Here is a 23619-nt window from a genome sequence, read left to right on the forward strand (position 1 = left end):
TGTTACTAGGTATATACGTGCCATGGTGGTTTGCTGCACCATCAACCCGTCATCTACATTAGGTATTTTTCCTAATGCTATCCCTCCCCTAGCCCCCACCCCTCAATAAGCCCCAGTGTATGATGTTCCCCTCCATGTGTTCTCATTGTTCAACTCCCACTTGTAAGTGAGAACATGCAGTGTTTGGTTTTCTGTTCTTGTGTTAGTTTGCTGTGAATGATGGTTGCCAGCTTCATCCATGTACCTGAAAAGGACATGAACTCATCCTTTTTTATGGCTGCATAGTATTCCATGGTGTATATGTGCCACATTTTCTTTATACAGTCTATACTTGATGTGCATTTGGATTCCTTCCAAGTCTTTGCTATTGTGAATAGCACCGCAATAAACATACGTGTGCATGTGTCTGTATAGAATGATTTACAATCCTTTGGGTATATACCCAGTAATGGGATTGCTGGGTCAAATAGTATTTCTAGCTCTAGATCCTTGAGGAATTGCCACACTGTCTTCCATAATGGTTGAACTAATTTACACTCCCACCAACAGTGTAAAAGCATTCCTATTTCTCCATAACCTCTCCAGCATCTGTTGTTTCCTGACTTTTTAATGATCGCCAACCTGACTGGTGTGAGATGGTATCTCACTGTAGTTTTGATTTGCATTTCTCTAACGACCAGTGATGATGAGCTTTTTTTCATATGTCTGTTGGCTGCATAAATGTTTTCTTTTGAGAAGTGTCTGTTCATATCCTTCGCCCACTTTTTGATGGGGTTGTTTTTTTTTTTCTTCTAAATTTGTTTAATTTGTTTGTAGAATCGGGATATTAGCTCTTTGCCAGATGGATAGATTGCAAAAATTTTCTCCCATTCTGTAGGCTACCTTTTCACTCTGATGATAGTTTCTTTTGCTGTGCAGAAGCTCTTTAGTTTAATCAGATCCCATTTGTCTATTTTGGTTTTTGTTGCCATTGCTTTTGGTGTCTTAATCATGAAGTTTTGCCCAGGCCTATGTCCTGAATGGTATTGCCTAGCTTTTCTTCTAGGGTTTTCATGGTTTTAAGTCTTATGTTTAAGTCTTCAATCCATCTTGGGTTAATTTTTGTATAAGGTGTAAAGAAGGGATCCAGCTTTCTGCATATGGCTGGCCAGTTTTCCCAGCACCATTTATTAAATAGGGAATCCTTTCCCCATTGCTTGTTTTTGTCAGAGATCAAAGAACAGTATATTTTTCAAATAGAGACATTCTAGATTATTTTATTGTGGGGCATATTTTTTATTTGTAAAAAGAGCCCTGCTCAGATATCTTTTAGAGTTTAACTTACATGTTGTATTTGTAAAATTAACTATAAAATTATTCCCTATTAGTACTTTCAAGCTAAAAAAATAGAACAAAACTAAAACTCAAGAAAATAGTTGACTGTTTAAATGTAAATTCCAATAAACTTAAAAGAGAAGGCAAACTCATAAATATCAAACCTGCATAATCAAAAATGCTTGGAAAGGAAAAATCCCTCTTCTGTACTAACTCATAAAATACACTGAGAAAAAAAGGTCAATGACATAGCTATCACTGAGTCAGCCTGCAATCAGCTACTATGAGTGCAGTAAGAAATCCGGGGTAACTAACAGTGGGAGCTACATTCCCAAAGGGGTTTATCTACAACACATGAATCCATTTAGCACCCTGGACAGTGGTGCTGCCACACAGACTTGGTTAAAACTAACACGTGTGGAAGGGAAGGTTACCAACTAGCCTATCAACAGGCAGCCTCCATGCATCCAATGGAAATATGAAATGAAAGTGAGACATGAAATGGAAGAGGAGGTCTGAACTTCCTGGCAATCTCTTTCCCTAAAAGTCCACAGACATTTGAAATACCAGCTTCAAATACTGTAAGCTAAGGGAGGGGAGGAAATAAGGCCCAAGTGAGGACATGGCAACACTGCCTCCCTAGGAATGCTGCAGTCTGCAGTAATATGAGCAAATAAATGCAGTTGATATCATTCAAGACAAAATATTTGAAGATTACAAAAACTGTTATGATTTTTTTAATCAGAAATAGAGCCAAGCTAGAAATTAAAATAGACTGCAATGATTACTTTCATTTTTTTTTTTTAATTTATTTATTATTATTAAACTTCAAGTTGTAGGGTACATGTGCACAACGTGCAGGTTTGCTACATATGTATACTTGTGCCATGTTGGTGTGCTGCACCCATCAACTCGTCATTTACATCAGGTATAACTCCCAATGCAATCCCTCCCCCCTCCCCCCTCCCCATGATAGGCCCCGGTGTGTGATGTTCCCCTTCATTTTAAAAGCACAAATGTCAATGACATATAACACCATGCTGAGGTTCTCCATATAGTGCCTAATTGATTAATAAGAAGGTAAAGATACTCGGATTTTTAGCTGCAATTCCATTATTAACCCTCAGCAATTTAGTCTCTTCATGCCTAGTTTTTTTTGTTTTTTTGGTGTTTTTTCACCTGTAAAGGGCAAACATGTATTCTTTCTCTCTCTTTGTGTGTGTCTCTCTCTCTGTCTTGGTCTCTCTCAAAATGACAGTGAAACAAATATCCAAATTTATTAAGAAAGCCAAAGAAAAAACATAATTTATAAGTATCTCACAAGTGTGCATTTCAAAAACATGATGACTCTATAAAAGGAGTACAATCTGTATATGTATGTCAAATGCTGTTCTTTCCTGAAGAACTAAGCAATTAGTATCACAGAAAGCATACAACCCCATATAATTTCAAAGAACTGACATGGAACACCTGACACTCTGAAGTGTAAGAAACCTGGACTAAGGAAAGGAATAAAACCTAGAAAATCAGAAAAAGAAATGTAGCATACAAAATAGAATTAAATCTAAAACAAATGCCCCCATGTAACATTATTTGCCTATAAAATATCCTCTCCTTTAAAACAATTTCATAGCTTCTATGTGAAAATATACATCTGAACTGGAACTTATTCAAACCCCCTTCTGACTAGAATCCCGATCACCATGTTCTTTTTAGTCCCACTGAACTAGCAATCTGTAAAGCTCTGCTTCTACCTAATCATTGTCTAAACGTTTCATCGCTGTTAGGGATGCCTGCTCAATCAGACCGTACACTTCTTGAGAACTGAGATTTCTCTTCATTCTGCATCATGCTGCTCCACAGTGCCAAGGCACACCGTAGATAGTAATCACTGATCAAACTAAAATTAATTTACAGTTAATTGCCAAAAAATAAATATAAGACAAAAGGAAAGGAAAAGACAATATGTTCTTGTTTCAATAGTCAAAATTTTCCACAAACTCTTAGTAAAACATTTCTTTATTTTAATTAGAGATAACAATATGAACTGATTTAGGAATATTTTATACATGTAAATTAGAAAAATAAATAGACGCATCCAGATTGCATATTCTTAACACAATTACTCCATAATTTAATAGAAACTGATTTCCTAGGGTGGGAGATGTACAAAAATACACAATTCTTCACCTAAAATAGAACCAATACATAGGTGTGAGGCCAAATTTTACATAAACAAACAAAAGGTTTCCTATTTAAAAATTACAAGGCAAAATTGGGGAAAATGAATACCAAATGAAACTTCTTATACCATATTTAAACATGAGATTTAAGAAAAAAATTAGAATAATCTTAGATATTCAAACTAAGTCTGGGATACAATATTTCAGCCTTAAAAATGTTTAAAACATTTTTATAATAAATTTTATGTCACATAGTAATTAATAAATACATAGTCACATTAATAGTGATATAAATGCTCTCTAAAACTTGAAAATCCAAAAATAATTTGTTAACAACTTCAGGCTACCAAATGTGCTGCCACACAACTTGCTGTCAACGGTAATCAACTAAGCAAAAAGTATATCAGCGTCACCCCAGAATTAAAGCTGGAGAAAAAACTACAATTAAAGTAATGAATTGGAATAACAAAGAGGAGAAAACAAAAGCATAAAAGGTAAAAAATGAATAAATCAAATCTCTCTCCCATACTATCACCAGAAACTGACCTGCCTACTTTCAAAGCTCTATAACCTTATCTTTCCCAAAAAAAAAAAAAATTCCATTTAACAATTTTTTAAATTCTCACTATGTAAAAATTTCCCATACTAGGTCATACAGGAACACAAATGAGTAAAATATAACTCTTCCCTCAAACAGTTAAGTAATAGGAAGGATCAGATGAATAAGTAAGAAATGACAAAGCACGGCAGAACATAAGGGTGATGCAAACAGAAGGAAGGCATCAGACGGTGGGTTCACATCTGATGGAAGAGGTGGCATTTGGAAAATATGAGAGAATAGGTAGAATTTCAGATTTAGACATTGGGGGAATAGGGTTACAAATATAAAGCAAAGCAAAAGTAAAAATATTGAATCGGGAAAGTGCACAACAGGTTAAAGCAATAAAGGGTGGCTTCCGCAGGATAGAAAACTGTCACAAGGGAGAGCCTGCATGTACGCCAAGAGACAAATGCAACAACTGAGATTTGTTTAAATTCAATATATTTTTTATATATTAGAACCATATTTTCTTCACTAAAAATAAAACATCTTAACACACATCACTGCCTCAGGTGCTATATCAAAAACAGGCATAAATATTCAATATTTTCTTAATGTAATAAACCAAGCAGAATTCAATGTGTTAGAGGCTGTGTTTTTCCGGCAGTCACAACACGCAATAAGGTTGCATATAATACCACCCAGTCTATTTTTCTATTCTGATCATGTCTGAGATAAAGCTACATGACCATGCACATAAATGTACATCAGAAATGTAACTTTATGAAAAATGAAGAAAAACAATCATATTAGAGATTTAAGTCAACATCTTTGATTTAGCCAAGCTACTTTTCCTCACAATACAACAAAAAAGATTTTATGGGAATTGGGGATTCAGCTCTGTAAAACAATTTGAGCCCTCAAATGTAAGGCATTATAATACATTCCCAGTATGTTTATGGTTTCTAAGGAACTAGACTATAACTTTACCAAGAAATTTTCCACTTAAGAGTTCATCACTCAAGGGATGGTATTCAAGTTTAGGAGGAAAAAAAGAGAGACTACTAATTTTGTATTTAACCACTACTTTTAAATTATCTAAAATATCACACTAATTAAAACTGCTAATCCAAATTCAGGGCTCTTGATTCTATTCACTTTTTTAAAAAGTTAGTTATGACAGCTTAACAGTTTTCCTTACCATTACTAAATTCAATATTTTCTACAATTTTGAAAAGTAATTTAACCTAATTTCTAAACCCACATAACAGCTTGGAATCTCATTATCTTCAATACTAGGTTTTTATTCAAACAAAAATATGAATGCAAATCTTCACTTCATAGGTCAGATTTCAAAACTCTGCTAAAAATATATAGAAAAAATGAAATGCACACCAACTCCTCTTTCTCTACGTAGCTCATTAGACCACAGTTCATATTATACACCTGATGATATAACTCAGTGGCAGAAGTTAGTGCCTATATAGCTGATTATATAACTCAATGGCAGAATGCAGTATATGTACATGTGTATGTTGGGAAGGAAAGAGAAATTTTGCAAGCATGATTTGGGGTTTGCCACAGCAAATCCCTTATCAAAGACTTTTTTTTACTGTTTGCATTTCTTCATTCATCAACAAAAAAAATTCTATTCTGTTATAGGGAAAACAGACGCTATCATCTTACCAAAGTTACCATCATGTTAGGGCTCTAACTGAAAGCAAATAAAAAAAAAAAAGTGTTTAGTCACCAAAATCTAAAACAGAGCTAAAAGCAAGAACAAAACATGAAGTTTTCAATATTCAATCAGTATTACAAAAGTCATAAATCACTGAACAGAAATAAATTTTATCTCTTTCCAAATGAAACAGGATTCAAAACTTATTTCAAGATCACAGATACCCTAAAACCATAAGCCACATAAGTTTATAACGAATTGTCAGATGTCTGATTACGTGAGGAAACGGCACATTCTCCTAATATCCCACTACAACAACAATAATAATCCATCAAAGATTCCTAGTTCATCAGTTTCTGTGTGTGTTTTAAATAAACTTATCTTTTAAAGCCTACCCTGTTTTTCTTCAGGCTTTTAGTGCCATCTTGTGGAATACTATTGAAGTTACAATTTAAAAAGAGGTTTTGGGCAAAATGATTTATAGAACATTTTAATAAAAGGTTATTGGATCACATTTTAATCCAGCTTTATAACACAATCAAGTGATTAAGATGATGTATTTTATTTTTTATTTTTTATTTTTTTTTATTTTTTATTTTTTTCTGTCTGTAAGTTTATCTTTATCTGAAAAATCATCATAGAAAATTGTTTGGTTTAGCTCTCAGCAGCCCGCTCCTGAGCTCTGAGGAAGCTTGCCTTCTTTTGAGCTACCCGATCCTTCTTCTGAGCAGGGGACATTTTGGGACGGTTCCACCTCTTCTTTTTAACTTCTTTCTTGGGCTTCTTTTCATAGACTGGATTCTCTCGTATAGCAGCATGAGCTTTCTTATACATCTCCTCCATCATGTCTGGAGTCACACTGTTCTTTATGTATTGAGAGAACTGTTTCTTGTAAGCATCTTCATCTTCTTCCATTAAGTAGCGCATATAATCTGCAACATTCTGGCCCATGATGTGCTTCCGGTGTACTTCTGCATTAAATTCCTTGCTTTCAGAATCATAACCGGGGAATCGTTTGGTACTGTGAGGTATAGACAAGCCTCCATCCACAGCTCCCTTCAGGGCGCCAAAAACTTTATTGCCAGTGGTAGTTCTGGCAAGGCCTGCATCCAAATAGCAGGTAAAGGCACCTGGCTGACCATCAATGCTTTCCACATTGTATTCATCGCCAGTTACCTCCACTTGGCCTTCATAGATCTTGTCCATGCCAAACCTATTGAGAAGCCTGCGGGCCAGCAGCAGGCCAGTACAATATGCTGCAGCATAGTTTGTCAGGCCAACCTTCACACCATATTTTGGCAGTTCGTGTGCATATGCTGCGCAGACTATCATATCCCCCTCTATACGGGCATAAGCAATCTGACAAATGATATCTCTGTTTGTTACACGAACTATCATCCTGTATTTGGGTGTGTTGTATTTATTTTTATCCTGTATCACCAAGCGTTTCCGAGCATAGTAATCAGTTTTACCCTCTCGTCGTCTTCTAAATTTCACTTGGTATCTCTTAAAGTAGGCCTTATTCTTAACAACTTTAACAAACCCCATCCTGCGGAACAGAGACTGGCGTCCGCGGCTCAACAGAGACCTCAAGATGATGTATTTTAATGTGTGCCAATGCCTGTCCTTTCTGGGGCTAACACTGAAGAAAAGATACATCATAAATCAAGATATATGGAGAAAAATCCAGTGTGTACATCTTAATTTTGTTTTTCTTTTGTTTTCAAACATCTCATCAGACACTTTCTCTAAAAGATAATAATACTGTCTATTCTGAGAAAAGACAACATCACAGCACCTTCAATCCCAGTGCCTTTTATAGATTCTTCCACCTTCCAAATCCAATAAAATCATCAATCTCAAATTCTGCTTTTTAAATGTCCTTCCAATGTAACCCTTCTCCATTTCCTATACCTTATGTTCCTTTTTTCTTCTTAATCAGTATCCTTGTCCCCAACCTCTACTCAACAACTCACCCCATAAAACTGTAATATTTCTTTAAAAAATTAATCACCAACTTTAAAAGATCCTGAATATACTTCTACCTATTTCACATCCTCTCCTAGCTGAACTCTATTGTGCCTCTACTCCTCTGCAATCATCTATTTTTGCTCGTCTCCCCCACTCAGGTTGAGTTAGGAACAGTCTTGTATCTCTTTGTATCTTCAATGATTAGTAACTGCCTGGTACCATAAGTGCTTGCCAAATGGACTGTATGAATGAACTTATATGACTGCTATGAAAGAAGGGTTAAGAATCTCAAAGCATCTGAAGCTATGAGAAGCATAATTTCATTAATGGTTCAAGGGAACACAACTAAATACCGTTGGCCATGAGCACCTAAGAAAAACTCTTAAATGATTTTGCAGATCCATAGTTACAGCCTCCCTTAGTACCACCTGCAGAAGACACCTGTCCTAAATGATACATAATTCTAAATTGAAAGTCTTTATCACAATCTCTAAATAAAGTCTCCTAGTCATAAACCTCAATACTAATCCTCTCTGATATAGACACCAATATGCAAATCTTCTAACAAAAACTGCTCAAAAAATTCTTTAGAGGCTGGGCGCGGTGGCTCACGCCTGTAATCCCAGCACTTTGGGAGGCCGAGGCGGGCGGATCACAAGGTCAGGAGATCGAGACCATGGTGAAACCCCGTCTCTACTAAAAATAGAAAAAAAAAATTAGCCGGGCGCAGTGGCAGGCGCCTGTAGTCCCAGCTACACGGGAGGCTGAGGCAGGAGAATGGCGTGAACCCGGGAGGCGGAGCTTGCAGTGAGCCGAGATTGCGCCACTGCACTCCAGCCTGGGCGACAGAGGAGACTCCGTCTCAAAAAATAAAAAATAAAAAAATAATAATAATAATAATAATAAAATTCTTTAGAATGTATATTTCTTCTATCATATTTCCCCTACAAAAATTACAATATAGAAACTATAAAACATTCGAGCTACAAGTACTCTAAAAAAGTCATCTAGTTCAATAGCACCTTTTCACAAATGAAGAAACTGAGGCACAAAGCATTAAAATGACTTCCTTTCAACAAGCTGAATGTTTAAGTCAATACTTGAACCTATGTCTCTTGACTGTGATTCAAGCACACTTTCCACGAATTTTGGTAAAACTGTAAACCAAGCTCTGCAGTTAGCATGTGGTTTTAGGATTCTTTTAATGGATTTTAAGAAGTCAAGTCAAATCGGTTTATCTGATTTCACAGAAGTACTAGAAACTCTAGAAAACATTCTGCTCAAATTCCTAGAATGTATACAAGCAGAAATGCTTCAGAGTAGGCGGGTACTCAATAAATACTTGTTGAATGGATGAAGTATAAAATATTTAAACAAATATATTCTCAAATGTTGACTGCAACAGACATTTATTTTGTCACTTCATCCTGTATTTTTCTTTCATGAAAAAAAATCAAAGGTAAACCAATCATGTAATAGTAAAGACAGTTGAATCCCATTACTATTTATGAGTTAATTAAATTGAGAACAAGAAAAGTCTTATCATTAAGGAATACTATGAGGAGGCAATGTTTCAGTAAAAATTCATAAAACAATATTAGTATCAATACTCTTTTTCAGGTTCATATTGTGCTACCATGAAAGTACTATGGAAAGTGTTTACTAATAAAGGCTGGATGTAGATTTATAAGGTTCTGAATACTGGTATTTTTACTTTTTAATCTGGGTTCAACAAATACTCTCAAACACAGTCCTACTAAGTTCTATAACTAATAACATTTTGGCTCTGACTACTATCATATATTATAATAAATACTAGTTTTATTCTTAATTCTTGTAACCAATTAAGTAAAATACATTTCATGTTTAAATGGATAACAAGCTTAGAAAATGCTACCTAATTTCTTATATCTTTACCTCTGCATGAAAATCCCACTAATTTGAAATATAACAGAATCCATTTCGAAGAATGAAATTTTGTCATTCTATCTTATCCTACAAAAGTTCTCAGTAAAACTTTCAAACTATTTTTTAGAACAGTTCCTCTATTTCCTATTGCTCCATTGTTAAGATAATATTCTCATCTTGGCCAATGGTTCACAAACCTGGCTCCACACTGGAATTACCGGGGAATCTCTAAATATTACTGACACTTGCCTCCACCCAAAAATGGTAATTTAATTGGAATTGGCCATGGCATGGGGACTGCTGATTCTAAATGTACAGCAAAGTTTAGGCACCACTGATCTTGGCACTGAGCTATTTAAGCTAAAATTCCTGAAATCTGTCTAAAAGTTTCCTTTCCTCTAGCAAGTTCGGAAAAGAACCTTAAATATTTTCTACTTTTCTATACCATTTTATCCACCCAAATTCCAAATTTCCAGTATACAGATTACTATTTGACTTGCATCTGCTCTTAAAATGGGGCACAGGATCAGATTGTCTATAAAATGCAGAAATTGTACCAGATAGTTTCTATAGTTTCTTCCCACTTTGAATTTATATAGTTCTAAAATAAATAAATAAATAATACCATCTGGCTTATCAAGCACACCTAGTGACCTTCAATTCTCCTTCACTACCCTCCTTTTTCTAGCAAGTTGGAGCACATAAAATTTGCCAATGCTTGATCACTTTAAACTTAAACAGCCATGATTTATCCTAATATTTTTCTCCTACTTATCCTTTATACTAGAACCTTTTCATGTAACAGAACCCAAACTAACCTATTTCTTTCTTGAAAATGCCACTGAAGTACTAATCCTCTGTCCCAACTTAGAAATGCATTATGAAAAGAAAGGAGACCATTCCTGAAGACCAGGGAAATGTTTTTTAAAAGCTGTACTTACACTTATGAGTGAGGCAGACCTATTAAATGAGGTTAATGTTTATAAGTTTTCCATATAAAAATCTATAGTGACTACTTAAATAGCACAAATTGTTAAGTTCAAAGAGTACTCCCCTAAGCAAAAGTAATGGGTACCTTGCTTTTTAAACCTAGAATATATTGTGAGAATTTTCTATGTAACATATATATATAACTAAATTAAAAACCCAAGCTTCCAAATAATTTCTAGAGTATAATACCATTTTAAAAAGGTTGGGGAGGGAGGGTGGAAAAGCCACACTGACAACTTGCTGTAAAATAACTGCCAATTTCAAAGAGTTTATCTCATCGCCCTATTTCCTTCACAGTATTCTAATTTGTAATCTCCTTACCCCTGGCTTGAATGTAAGTAAGCTCTCTGACAACAGGGAAGTTTTGGCTTTTGGAGAGAACTCTTGTCTTTTCACTGCTATACTGCTAATCCCTAGGAAGTATCTCTAGCACATAGAAACTCAATAAACTTGTTGAATATGCACAGGGAAAAGACCAGTAGGCAATGTTAACCTTGACAGTGTTGGTGATTTTTGTGATTTTTTGTTGTTGTTGTTTAGATACCTTTTCCTGTTTATCATGTTTTCTGTTTAGAGTATACATTAATTTTATATTTAAAGCAAAGGTTATTTTAGAATAATCATTTGAATTAACATTTTCCATTTTGTTAAAATGCTTTTAATCTTAATTTTAAAAGATCTTAAGTAAAGATCTTTTTCATTGACATCAAGAACTAGCAGCAACATTAATTTTAAAGCAATTATATAAAAGTAAATCATTAAAATATATGTGTATGATCTAAGTACAAAGTCATATCTAAACTGTGAAAAATACTCAACATTAAAGTTACATCAAGCTATGCTGTGTAGGGAATTTCTGAATATGAGTCTTCTTAACTCTTGATGTCAGTACTGACTTCAAACCTTATCCAAAGACTCAGTTTACTGACTGGAGCTTTGCCACTCTCTGGACCCAGCACTCTTATGTTCTTAGAACTACCCAGAAAGAAGGCAGCAGCTCTGTTCACCCTCCATCATTTGTTATGCTATAGGAGAACACAGAAAAAAACAAACAGGCAGATGAAGCTTGTAGGGATTTCTTAGTGTAAGGTTAAATGTAAGCTTACAGCATCAATACCTTTTTTACTATTAACTGTTTTATTATTTAACTAACTTAGCTTCTTAGTATGTGCTAAAGAGACCAGTGCTTTAGGCTTACTCTTCACCTGAACGATTTATATTTGCTGACCTTGTGATCCCAGACTGGCCACTCCACCCAAGGCCAGTCATCCTAAAAGTACAGATAGCACTGGTCACTGATGGAGCTGGGGGTATAGAGTCAATAAGAAGACTGTGTAATGAGATCACCATAAATTCACTACCAACCACTACTGGGAAAACATCATGGCTCATGGTGGAAACGCAACAGAAAGTTCTTATTAAGACAGTCACGTATTTTTTTAAAGAGGCTCACTCATCAATTTAACATTGATTCTGCAATATGTAATGCAATCGAATTCAAGGTATGTTCATAATGCACGATCATCTTTTTCTTAAGTCAAAGAAATAAAGAGAATTATTGTCAATTAGGATTTATAGCTATCTCTTATTTCTCAACCTTTTCATAGTCAATAATTTTTAATAACATTATATAAAACTATATGGAATGCTTTTTTTAAGTTTTTGTCTGAACCATTTCATGCAAAAGAGTTGGTTATAATTTTACTGCATTTGGAGAATATGTTTGGGTCTAACCCAAAATAAAAGCAATACAGTAAGTACAAAATTCACTTTAGCAGGCAAGGCACCTGAAAGAGATGAGACATCATCCTCCTAAGGAGCTGACACTGAGGTGTAAGCAGAGGCCTTAAACTGCTGATCAAGAGAAGCATGCCCTGTGTATTCAAATGCCTAATGCAGAAAACAAACAGTATTTTCACGTGTCACTCTCAAATTAAAAAAATACAAAAACAGACATTCAGAAATGCCAACTTAATCTGTGATGGAGCAGCTATTCACATGGGCAGCTCCGAGCAGCAACACTCCAGAAAAACAGCAGGGATTTAACAATACTTAATAATTCTGAGGGGAATCCAGCTAGCTTTCAAATAACCTATATAAAATTTGTAAACTGAGAAATTCACATGAATATCAGACAATTAAAATCTAAAATTCCTACAATCTAGGAGATAAGTTATACAATTCAGTATAAACACTATGGTTTAGATGTTTATTGAAAAACCTCTGCTCCACAACAAAAATATCATGATTTTTGGCACAGTGTTAAGAGTATAAAAAGTCAGTAGTCAATTATTTCATTTTATTTCTACAAATTACAGCAGATAAATCAATAAGAGTGTGTGTGTGCGTGTGTCTGTGTGTGTGTGTATACACACATATATAACTGCTTTCATGCTAAGAATTTAATATAATAAATTCCAAATTTGTCAAGTTTGCATTTTTTGCTTTGCTATAATGAATCATACATACTGCATCCCAATGTGTAATGAAACAAGCCCTACACCTACTGTACAATAAAAATTTACCTAGCTTATCTTAACAATCATCTGCCTGTGGGAAAGAAAAGCTTCTGTGAATCAATTATCATTATCCAGAGGCAACCATATTTTCTTAAGGAAATAAAAAGTCACGCTCACACGTGTAGATCAATACCTTTCCAGGGACCCGGAGACTCTCTATGGCACCAAGATCACTGAGGCTTTCTTGAGGGCTTTTCAGACCCTTAAAAAAATAATAAGATAAGGAAAATTTTAATAGTGTTGAAGAATTATAAAAGGATAGAATATACCTACTGAAACAGAAATGATCACTTTAAAAATAGAAATTTTCCTGCTTCACAATATGGAACACACATTCTAAAAGCAATCATCATTTAATACATATAGTACTATTATTAAATCAGAGAATGATGTACTTCTGGTATTTTAAAATAAAAGAGTATTATACAACAACTTTACAACTAATGGTGGAAGTCTAAGTCACCTATGATTTAAAAACAGCCAAAAGTAAAGAAACTTATATAACAAAAAGCATTCTATATAAGCGCTTGTATATACAATAATAATTACTAAATCAATCAGGAAAAAAGTCCAAGCAATAGTATTATGATTTACAGACACAATATACTAACCAACTAAGCTAACATATAAGTAATCCCTTCATTTTACTTGATTATTTCCCACCAATATATCTAATTCATGCTGCATAAATTAAGATTGAAGTCTCATATCTCACTGTCTTCTACCTGTCCTTTAGTTCTTTGGTGCTCTGTACTTTCTATATTCACATCGACTGAGGGATTCTGAAAGCTTTATCTGTACCGGGGAAATTATTAAAATAGAAAGAAATCAGCAATTTGCATTTTCTTTAAAATCCTCTTTTTAAAAACAGACTATTCAAAGCAGACATTTAATGTCCCTGCAATATTAGTTTTTAGGCAAAATTAGCTATTATTAATTTGAGGAGAGATTTATGATACAAATTGTCCTTTAGGTGCCCTATATTGAGGGTCCTTAGTAACCAAAATACATGCTATGCTTATGCTGATACTTGAGACTTAGAGCAGACCTTGCTTATCTTTAAACTGTAGAGATGTGTATTTTCTCTTCCCTGTTGTAAAATACCACTAGTCATATCTACAATTTTTTATTACAAAGTGCTCTGCCTCAACCCCAAGTCTTTCATTACTCCCAGAATATCTAGCTCACCCACTCTTCTCTCCCCTTCTCCCTCTCAGACACACTTGCCACTCCAAGAAATAAGAAAGCAATACACCACTTTCAGAATTATCTCCTCCACAAAGTCTTCCTAAATCCCTAAGCTTCAAAGAACACAGTATTTCTCAGTATAACCCTTGGATCATGACCATCAACATCACCCAGGGAACTCATTAACAGTAAGATTCGTAGGCCCTAAAATAAACCTAATGAATAGGTTTCTCTGGATTTGGACCAGGAATGTGCATTTTTCAAAACAATACCTCAGCAAGACATCTTCCAAGACAATACCTTAGCCAAAGTAGTAAAGTTTTAAATTTTAAATGTATCTTTCTCTTCCAAACTTTAAGCCCTAAGGAAAGGGAGAGACAAAGTCCTATTTGCCTCTGTAGCCCAGTGGCTAGCAAAGTTCCAGAAACAGAGTAAACAACAAAGAAATGAGTAAATTATTAGGTAGAAGTCATTGGTCAGGTTTCAATCTCCAACAAATTAGCACATTGTTCCCATGAGAACACGTAATTGATTGCAAAAAAATTTCTAGGAATACTTGCTGGAAAAAGAAAGGCCTAATGAGGTTTAATATGCCGTTCAATGAGTGAAGGAGAAAAAGTATGTTACTAGAGTCTTGGGCTGTTGGTTCTTCCCTGTCTTGAATTCTTACCAACAGTCATGAGAGAATAGCATCAAAAGTGGTAAAGAAGGCAAGGCTGAGCTACCAAACTACACTTCTATATACATTATACATACACATATGAAAGTAAAACTTCCCAATTTGATTCCAAATCATGACCACCCCTAAAATATATTTTTAAAATGTAATTGACATGTCTTTTAAACAAACATTTTTCAAAGTACACATGCTCCTCGACTTACAAATTGGGTTATGTTCCAATAAACCCATCATACAAGAACATATGGAAATATACAGAAGAAAACAGACACTGAGACTGCCTGAGGGTAAAGGGTGGGGGGAGAGAGAGGATCAGGAAAATAACTAATGGGTACTAGGCTTAATACTTGGGTGAAAAAATAATCTGTACAACAAACCCCTGTGACACGAGTTTACCCATATAACAAACTTGCATAGGTACCCTTGAACTTAAAATAAAAAAATTTTTTAAACCCATCATAAGTGGAAAATACATTTAATAATCTCAATAAAATCATCATAAACTCAAAAATTCATTAAGTGAAACCATAGTAAATCGGGGACCATCTGTATAGATTTGCTTAACTAATCTAACAGAAATCCCTGAAGAAGTATATCATATTTAATTTCTCTTTCCCCAGCGCTACTCTGTAAAGAAACCAATGCAATGTAAATGTGATATATACCAACATCTAGAAAAAGTAGTCACCACGTAACAATTCAATACCAATACATGGCAAATTTCTGCCACATGTACAAAATAAAAGTAATACAAATTGAAAATCCGTGTACATGTTAGGAGGATGTAGAGTGAAGTGATTATTGTAATGGGCTCCGAAGCAAACTACTTGAGTTTGTATCCTGACTTTCTTGCTGCGGTTTTGAACAACTTATCTATCCTTTTTGTGCATTATATTCTACGATCATTCATAGGCTATTATAAGAAGTAAAAGAGGTAATGTATATGAGAAGCCAAAAATACTGTCTCATATATCTCAAGCATTCTGTGATGATTAACCCTAATTCTTAATATTTTATGACAGAAATGTTTTCCTTTTATCAAAACAGAAATGAAGAATTACATAAATGTCTCAAAGCAAATCTGACATTCAACTGTACTTTAGATCTTTAACACTTTATCAATTTTATAAATTTCTACTAACAAGTGAAGTCATTCTTATTTTATCTTCATCTCTCTAAAGCATGAAGTCATGGTTTTAACTGCAGACCTCTGCCTTTATTAAGTTAAAACTTTGATGCTAATCATTTACCACTATTTGATTTTCTTTTGTATTTGATTTTTGTGTTGATAATTCCCCAGTTCAGACATATAGAAAATTCATCATAAATTAACACTTACCTCTGCATTTCGTTTACCCAAATCAGATTAACATTTCAGACTACTTCAGTTATGTCTACATTAATCCTCATTTTCCATTTATGAAACCAGCAACTATATCTTATCCATCCAAAGCAGCATCTGTGATGATTTGTGTTTCCTTCTCTTTCAGCAAAACTCAAGAGTGTTTACACCCAGTCCCTAATTTCTCTCCCCCTATTTTCTCCTGAACCCATTCTAATCAGGCTTTCCTCCCCACAACTTGATGAAAACTGCTGTAGCTGGGGCACCAAGGACCTCCATGCTGCTCAATCCAAAAGCACATTTCTCATTCTCACTCTCACCTTACTTGACCAATCTTCAGCATTTAACACAGCTAATCACTCCTTACTCTTTTCAATTCTTTACTTGGCTTCAAGGCACTCTTCTTGGTTGTTCTCTTTATCCCACATTCATGCAACAAATATTTATTGAGCATCTGCTATATTCCAGGTGCCATTCAGGAAGCTAAAGACTTCTTACTTCATGAGCTACATGTTCTCATTCTGCTTTCCTGGATCCACTGCTTCCCCCTGAGTTTTTAACACTGGATTCTCAAAAGCTCCAACCTTAGATTCTTTGTATATCTACACTCATTCCACTGTGATCTTAACCAGTTTATACGCAATCTACATGTTTGTAACTCCCAGAGTTTTAGCTATACCCTGGATTTGCGCCATAAATTCAGATTCATCTGGCCAACTGCCTACTGTATCTCTCCAGTTGAATATTTAAGAGGCTGTCAAATTAACAAGTACAAGAACCATGTCCCTTCCATCAATCTGTTCCTCCCTCAGTTTTATTCATACGAAGAAATCACAATTACATTCTTCCAATTGCTGGGGCCAAACTATTTTGAGTCATCCTTAATGCTTCTCTTTCCCTCACAGCCCAAATCCCATCTGTCAGGAAATTCTGTCACCTCTACATTTACAGCATATTCACAATCTGACCTCTTTGAACACTTCTAACACTAGGGTAGAAGGCCTACACCCACCCTCTCACCTGGATTACCATAGTAGCCTCATCATTGGTCTCCCTGGTTTTGCTCTTTTCCCCTCTTCAATCTATTCTTAAAACATGGGTCAGAACAGTCTGTCTGAAGCGTTATGTCTGATTATATAATTCCTCTATTTGCCATTTCACTCAGAATGAAACCCATGATCTTGCTATTACCTATAAGGTACCTATAAGGTACTATATGATCTAGCTTCCTGCCCTCAGTCATCTAACCTTATCCTGACCTCATCTCCCACTACTCTTCTCCTCACTCACTTCACCCACACTGGCCACTTGCAATTTCTCAAACAAGCTCCTGCCTCAGGGCCTCTGCATTTGCCTTTCCTTCCATCGGAAATGCTCCTTCCCAAATATCCACATCACAGAGTTCACTTCCTCACTCCCTTTGGGTCTTTTTATATTACCTTCTCTGCGAGGCCTTCCATGACCATCCTATCTAAAATTATAAGTGACCTCAAATCGCCAACAATTCCCAGGACTTTCTATCCTCTTTTCCTCTACAGTGTTTATCACCATGTCTGCCTTAATACTTGTCTATTTTTTTTTACTTACAATAGTGCCTGGCACAAAGTGCTCAATAAACATTTGTTGAATGGACTGAAAGAACAGAGGCCGGCATAATGGAGAAAGATGAAGAACAGATCTCATTTAAATAAACAGAGCTAACAAAGCCTCCCTTCCTCCCATTATTTTGCAAACAAAGTTCCCAGGACAGCTGAAATGCCCAAAAACTTAAATTTCACAGACCTTAATTTCCATCTCTCCACATTAACTCAATATATATTATTAGCACATTCTACAGGTTCAAAAAAAGAAATACTTCCATGTATACTTATTTGTAATCCTATTAAATTTAACCCAATAACAAACTGTACTAATTCAAACCCTCGATGTAAATAGGAGGCACACTAATTTCATACCTCATGGATTCAGGAACTGTGCATCAGTATCAAATATGTGAAAGTCAAGCCATAACATATATAATTAGGGTAACTTTAAATATGTGTGCAAAACTGCTAATTTTACCTCACTTTGTACACAGTATGGTTCCAGCTTTTTGTATGTGTTCTTTAATGTATTTTTTTCCATTCCAATTAAACACAGGTTTGACGTGCTGAAATTCAATAAGCAACTAAGGCTTAAGTGTTACCATTTTCAGCAAATTGCATTACATTTAGGAGACATACACTTATCACTCCTATCTGAAATTTTTTTCTCTCCTCAGTTTTACAAAATGAGGTCAAAAAACCTAAACCAACTACAGCTACCATACAATTATGACAATGTTAACTACATTGAACTGTATAGCAGGCAACAAACTTGAGAGAGCATCAAACTTAGCTGGTACACAAAAGTCCAAATTCAGCCTCCCAAAGGCAGTTCAGAGGTATTAGTAGTATAATATAGAAAAGTATATATTGATTTAAAAATCAAACAGGTACCAAAGTCAGCATGAACTTATCCATTGCTTGAATTACTGCAACAGCCTGCTTCCAGTTTTCCTGCTTTCCCACCATCAATGTAGCCAATGTAACTAACGGTCTCCATGTTCAAGCACTTCCTTGATAATGCCCAGGAACTCTGTTAACACCTTAATCTCTTTAACTTCATTGTATCATATAAACACCACTATCAGGCTAACTCCATAAGGTACACATTATTCCTATTTTAAAGATGTAAGGTACACATTATTCCTATTTTAAAGATGTGGAAACAGATGCTTAAAAACGTTTTGTAACTTGCCGAAAGTCACACAGCCATCACAGGCTACAGCAGGACCCAAACTCACTGTCAAGTAAGACGTAGCAGGATGCATAATACCAGTACTCCACACATGTGAGGAACTGATAAATGTTACTAGCCACTTACTTAAATATTTTTATGATTCACAGAACATTTTGATATATATTTTCATACCATTAACAAAATAATCTGACATTACTAAAATAATCATGTAAGGGTCATCTGTGTATTATGCACGAGAAATATACAATTTGTAAAAGCCATGTTGATTTAAAACTCTAATCTTAATTATCTTTTATATTAAATATATTAAAATAAAATGACCAATTCTAGTGAAATATTAAAGTTGAAGTAAATAAAGGTAGCTAAAATAAAGTCATAATCAATAAGTACATAAAAGAAAATTTCTGCACTTCTTAAACGAAGCTGAGGTATTATTACAAGGTCCCTAACATTTATGAGACAGATTACAAAATAGCCAAAGCTCTTATTCATGAATTTTCATTCTGGGAAAAAAAGAAAAGATCAGTATTTTGCCATGACAAAAATAAATTTTTTAAAGTAGAATTTCACAAAGAGTTTTCACATATATTAGCTTATTGATGACCCTCATAACAGAACTGTGAAATAAAATGAACAAAAATAATTATTTTCACATCCAGACCAGTAAGCTACAAAGTTTGGGGACTTGCCCAAAATCCAAAAGCTACAAATGCTGTCTTCAAATCATCCGTTTTCACTCTTTCCAGGTGACCTCCACTGCACAGACCACACCACCCTACCCAGGCTATCAGCTCACATATGACAGACAACCTGGATGCGGAAGACCTTGCAAGGAAGCTGGGGCTGTTCTGGAAAGATGGCAAAAAGAGGAGGAGGGGGGACAAAGATACCCTGATTCCTTCAATGATTTCTTTTTATACGAATGTTTCTGGGAGGCGGGTACCTGCTGGAGCAGGGCTCCAATCCAGGCGGCCCAGGTGAGTTTTCCAGGGTGTGCCCCGGCTTCCCAGTCCCCCTGACACCTGCCACCACCCATAACTTAGGTCTCCGCCAGCCACTGGTTAGGGACAGAACATCTCGGCTCCTCTCACTTCCGAGATGAAGGAAGCCTTTGCTTCAGCCACCGCGACTTACCTGTCGGGTCATGAGAGATTTAATTTTTTGCATGTCTCAGTCCTGAGGAGGGTACCCTGCCTCCAATAGCTAACAAATCACACCGAGCCACTACACAGCTGGCCCTGACACAGGGAAGCCATAGTGGATGGTCACGTGGAGGCGCCGACCCAGGTCATCCTGTCTTGCCCTGGGCATGCTGGGAACTGTAGTCTTCTGGCCGCCGGCGGTAGTAACAATAACTAAAGCGGCCAGTCCAGGGACTACATCTCCCAGCAAACAAAGGAGCGGGTGCGCCAGTTAAGCCAGTAAATCTTACTGCTCAGAGCGACCACTGCTATCGCCGGTTTTACGGAAGGTGCTTGCACTAGGTGGTAGCTACCCTTTGACGAGACGGAAACCTAAGTCATAGGAGACTAGGGGTTGAGCGAAAGATCAAACTCAGAGGAGACAATATATAAGCCATACTGACGCGATGCCCCCTAGGAGTGTGAGGGAGGAAACCTCACCTGGTATAGAGGGGCGGGGTGAGGGAATGAGGGACTGACGCGAAGGAGAAGGAACTCAAGAAAGGGCCGTCACTGAGAGGTGACCTGAGAACTCGAGACTATCCCGGGCGCGCTGGGTTTGGCCTGAGGAAAGGTGTGCTCTAGGTTGCCCAATGGGCGGCCCGCGAGGGTCAGGGCTGTTCTACCTCAGTCTTGGCATCCCCTGCAAAAGCTCTAAAATCGAAGGATTTTGACGCCCGCTTATTATTTTACCTCCGTACTCGAAGGCAAGTGATGACGGGATATACGACAACAATAATGAGTATACGTGTCACTTTAAAGTCCTCTTTTCAACTTTTGGCAGTTTAGTTAAATTGGGGAAAGGAACAGGGGTGTCTTTGGGGACACAGTTTTAAAAGGACTTTACAATTATGAGAATATTAGAAGAAGAAAAAGAAAGCGGCCCTAAAGCTAACAATAATAGCTAACACTTATCGAAAGCTGAGTACCTGTCAGAAGCTGCTAATAGCTTTAACTATATGGCTTTATTTATCCACACAAGAATCCTGTGGGTTCCCATTTTAAAGATGACGAAGCAGGTATGGCGAAATTAAGGAACTTGCCTAGGATTACTAAAGATGTGCAAGCAGAAACTGAAGGATGGGTCATCAGGTGTGTTAAGATTTTCATGTATTGTGCTGAAGAAAGTTCTAAAGCATGGCACCAATTTTTTAAAGTTTATTTTATTGTAATGCTAACTTTTTAAAAGTTAACATAATAAACTTTTATAAACCTATAATTCAAAAATATTTCTTAGAATAAAAAAAGTTAGTGTGTCAACCTAATAAAAAATACAAACAATATTATTATAAATATAAAAATATAATAATATTTATATAAATATAATAATATAAATATAATAATATAAATATTAAAAATATTGGGCAAACAATAGTATGGGTGGTAGTCAGATATGGCAAAACTAATAAAGGTGATTGGCAAATGACCGAAGTTTGGGGGACACTAACAGAGGTTATTTCTGATTCTGAAATTCTATTTTCTCACCCCTTAGAGCCTCGTTTTATTAATTTTTACAAATGAGGTTGCAATATTTTATATAGGGCTTTGTAAAGATAAATGAGATGATGTAGGTGAATGAAATGTATAAATTGTAAAGCACTGTACAATTATGAGGTATAGTTTGATTCTGCCCGGTTCTCCACTCCAACAGAAACACCTTGTGCATTCTTGCACCACTGCATTCAGCAATTCCTTTGAAATTATATTTGCCTATATGCTTCTCTGACTTTGTTATTTCTAACCCCTTAAAGAAATTCTGGTCACATTTAGGGCAAGTCTAGTTTAGTTTATTCTTTACCTTCTCTAATCTTAGTTGTCAGACTGTTATTTGTATGTGAAAATCTTCAATATTTAGAAGTCCCTGAAATCATCAAAAGAAACAAAAACTGCCAGCCATATTAGCATATAAAAATAAAACCCAAGTCAATAAACATTTCTTGATTATTGAGCTCAAGGCAACACTATAGTAAGCACTTTAGATTGATAATGTATGATTGTGGTCACAAGGAGTTCACAATTTAGTTTAAAAGCGTATCTGAGGGGTGATCTGAGTTCAGTAGTTCTCAAACCTGACTGTTCAGATTCACCTGAGGTGTGTGCTGTTATTATTGTTATTTTATTTGGGGATGTTTGTGTGTTTAAAATCTTCTGTGATTCTTAAAGGCAGTCCAGCTCTAGCATGTCAAATCCATGCTGTAAAGATGAGAAAACGTATCTATATAAGGGTTCGAGGCCATATATTTCATGAGAGCTTGATCTAGGACTAGAACCCAGATTCAACCCCAGAATTTTCTCCCTCACACACTCAGATACACAAAGTCAAAGATGATCCCCAAAAAAGTTTTTTTTTTAATCTAATGTGTGTATTTCTATTGGCCAAATTCAGAAAAAATGAGTGTTACCCCTATCTATTTGACACCGAAAAAGCAAGAAAGTATTAAAACTTGGTTTTACTCCAAAACTCTACATTTTATTTTATTTCCTATAAACTGAAGAAATGGATAAAGATGGTTACAGTCTTCTAAAAGTGTGAAGGCTGTAACTATAATATTGAAAGTTTGTAAAGTAAGTCAGCACTGGTGTCTAAGTAAACTATATTTCCAAATTCAGCATACCTTAACACTATATGAAATAATTGAACCTTACATTATTCATTTCTACCTGTCTATGCTCAAAAAACAAAAAACTTGGCATCCTAAAAAACACTTTGTAAAAGGTTTGGCATGCTATTTCCTTTCCAATTTTCAAAAAGGTATTTATTTGTAAGATTTATTCAGGATTTTCATATTTACCTGAGAGCCATTGTTAGTGATAGGCCAGTGCAAAGTAATGGAAAGTTTAGATGGTCTTCCAACAAATCTTGAGGGAAGGTTTGCTGGATACCAATTCCTTGGTAGAGAAGTACTAACCCCATTTTTGCATACTGGAACATCAGAGCCGAGAGTTAAGTAAATTGATCTGATTCAGGGCAATAGGATTAGTAGTAAAGTAGGATAAGGGCATATTTCTAATGGCCCAAACAGGAGGAATATCTGGAAGCTTAAATAAAAGCTGAGATCCTGGTTTGATTAGAAAGATAAAGTTACTTACCACTGCACAAATACCAAAGCAGTGGAGAGATGCAGCCCCTCCAAGATGATATGACTACATTTCTTGAGCAGGCCATAACAGAAAACAGAACACTTGTCAAAGGTAAAGTAGTGACCTAAAGAGGTGCCCAGGAAGAAAGACAGTACTGCATAGTATTTAGCAGCCATATAAGATAGATAAAGGCTTCCGTGAGGTAGCTTTGTGGACTTTACAGAAGTGAACACTAGCACAGGCATAGGCATATGTGATAGCCT

General features: G+C 35.7%; 1 protein-coding gene and 1 pseudogene across 2 annotated transcripts in view; both read right to left on the reverse strand.

The window, feature by feature from the left end:
* Positions 1–20364, reverse strand: part of VPS50 (VPS50 subunit of EARP/GARPII complex) — a 119637-nt gene extending 99273 nt beyond the window's left edge. Inside the window, exons 1-2 of one of the 2 annotated variants that reach the window (XM_007982147.3) lie at positions 20229–20364; positions 13238–13306 (exon numbers count right to left, since the gene is read on the reverse strand). In XM_007982147.3, coding sequence (XP_007980338.1) covers positions 13238–13306; positions 20229–20261 — 102 coding nt within the window. In that variant the 5' untranslated portion in view covers positions 20262–20364. The remainder of the gene's footprint in view (positions 1–13237; positions 13307–20228) is intronic. The other variant, XM_007982145.3, reaches the window with a different exon arrangement.
* On the reverse strand, positions 6276–7321 carry LOC103226548 (large ribosomal subunit protein uL18 pseudogene; annotated as a pseudogene).
* Positions 20365–23619: the final 3255 nt, after the last annotated feature.

Source organism: Chlorocebus sabaeus, chromosome 21, assembly GCF_047675955.1.
Source record: "Chlorocebus sabaeus isolate Y175 chromosome 21, mChlSab1.0.hap1, whole genome shotgun sequence".
Lineage (NCBI taxonomy): Eukaryota > Metazoa > Chordata > Mammalia > Primates > Cercopithecidae > Chlorocebus > Chlorocebus sabaeus.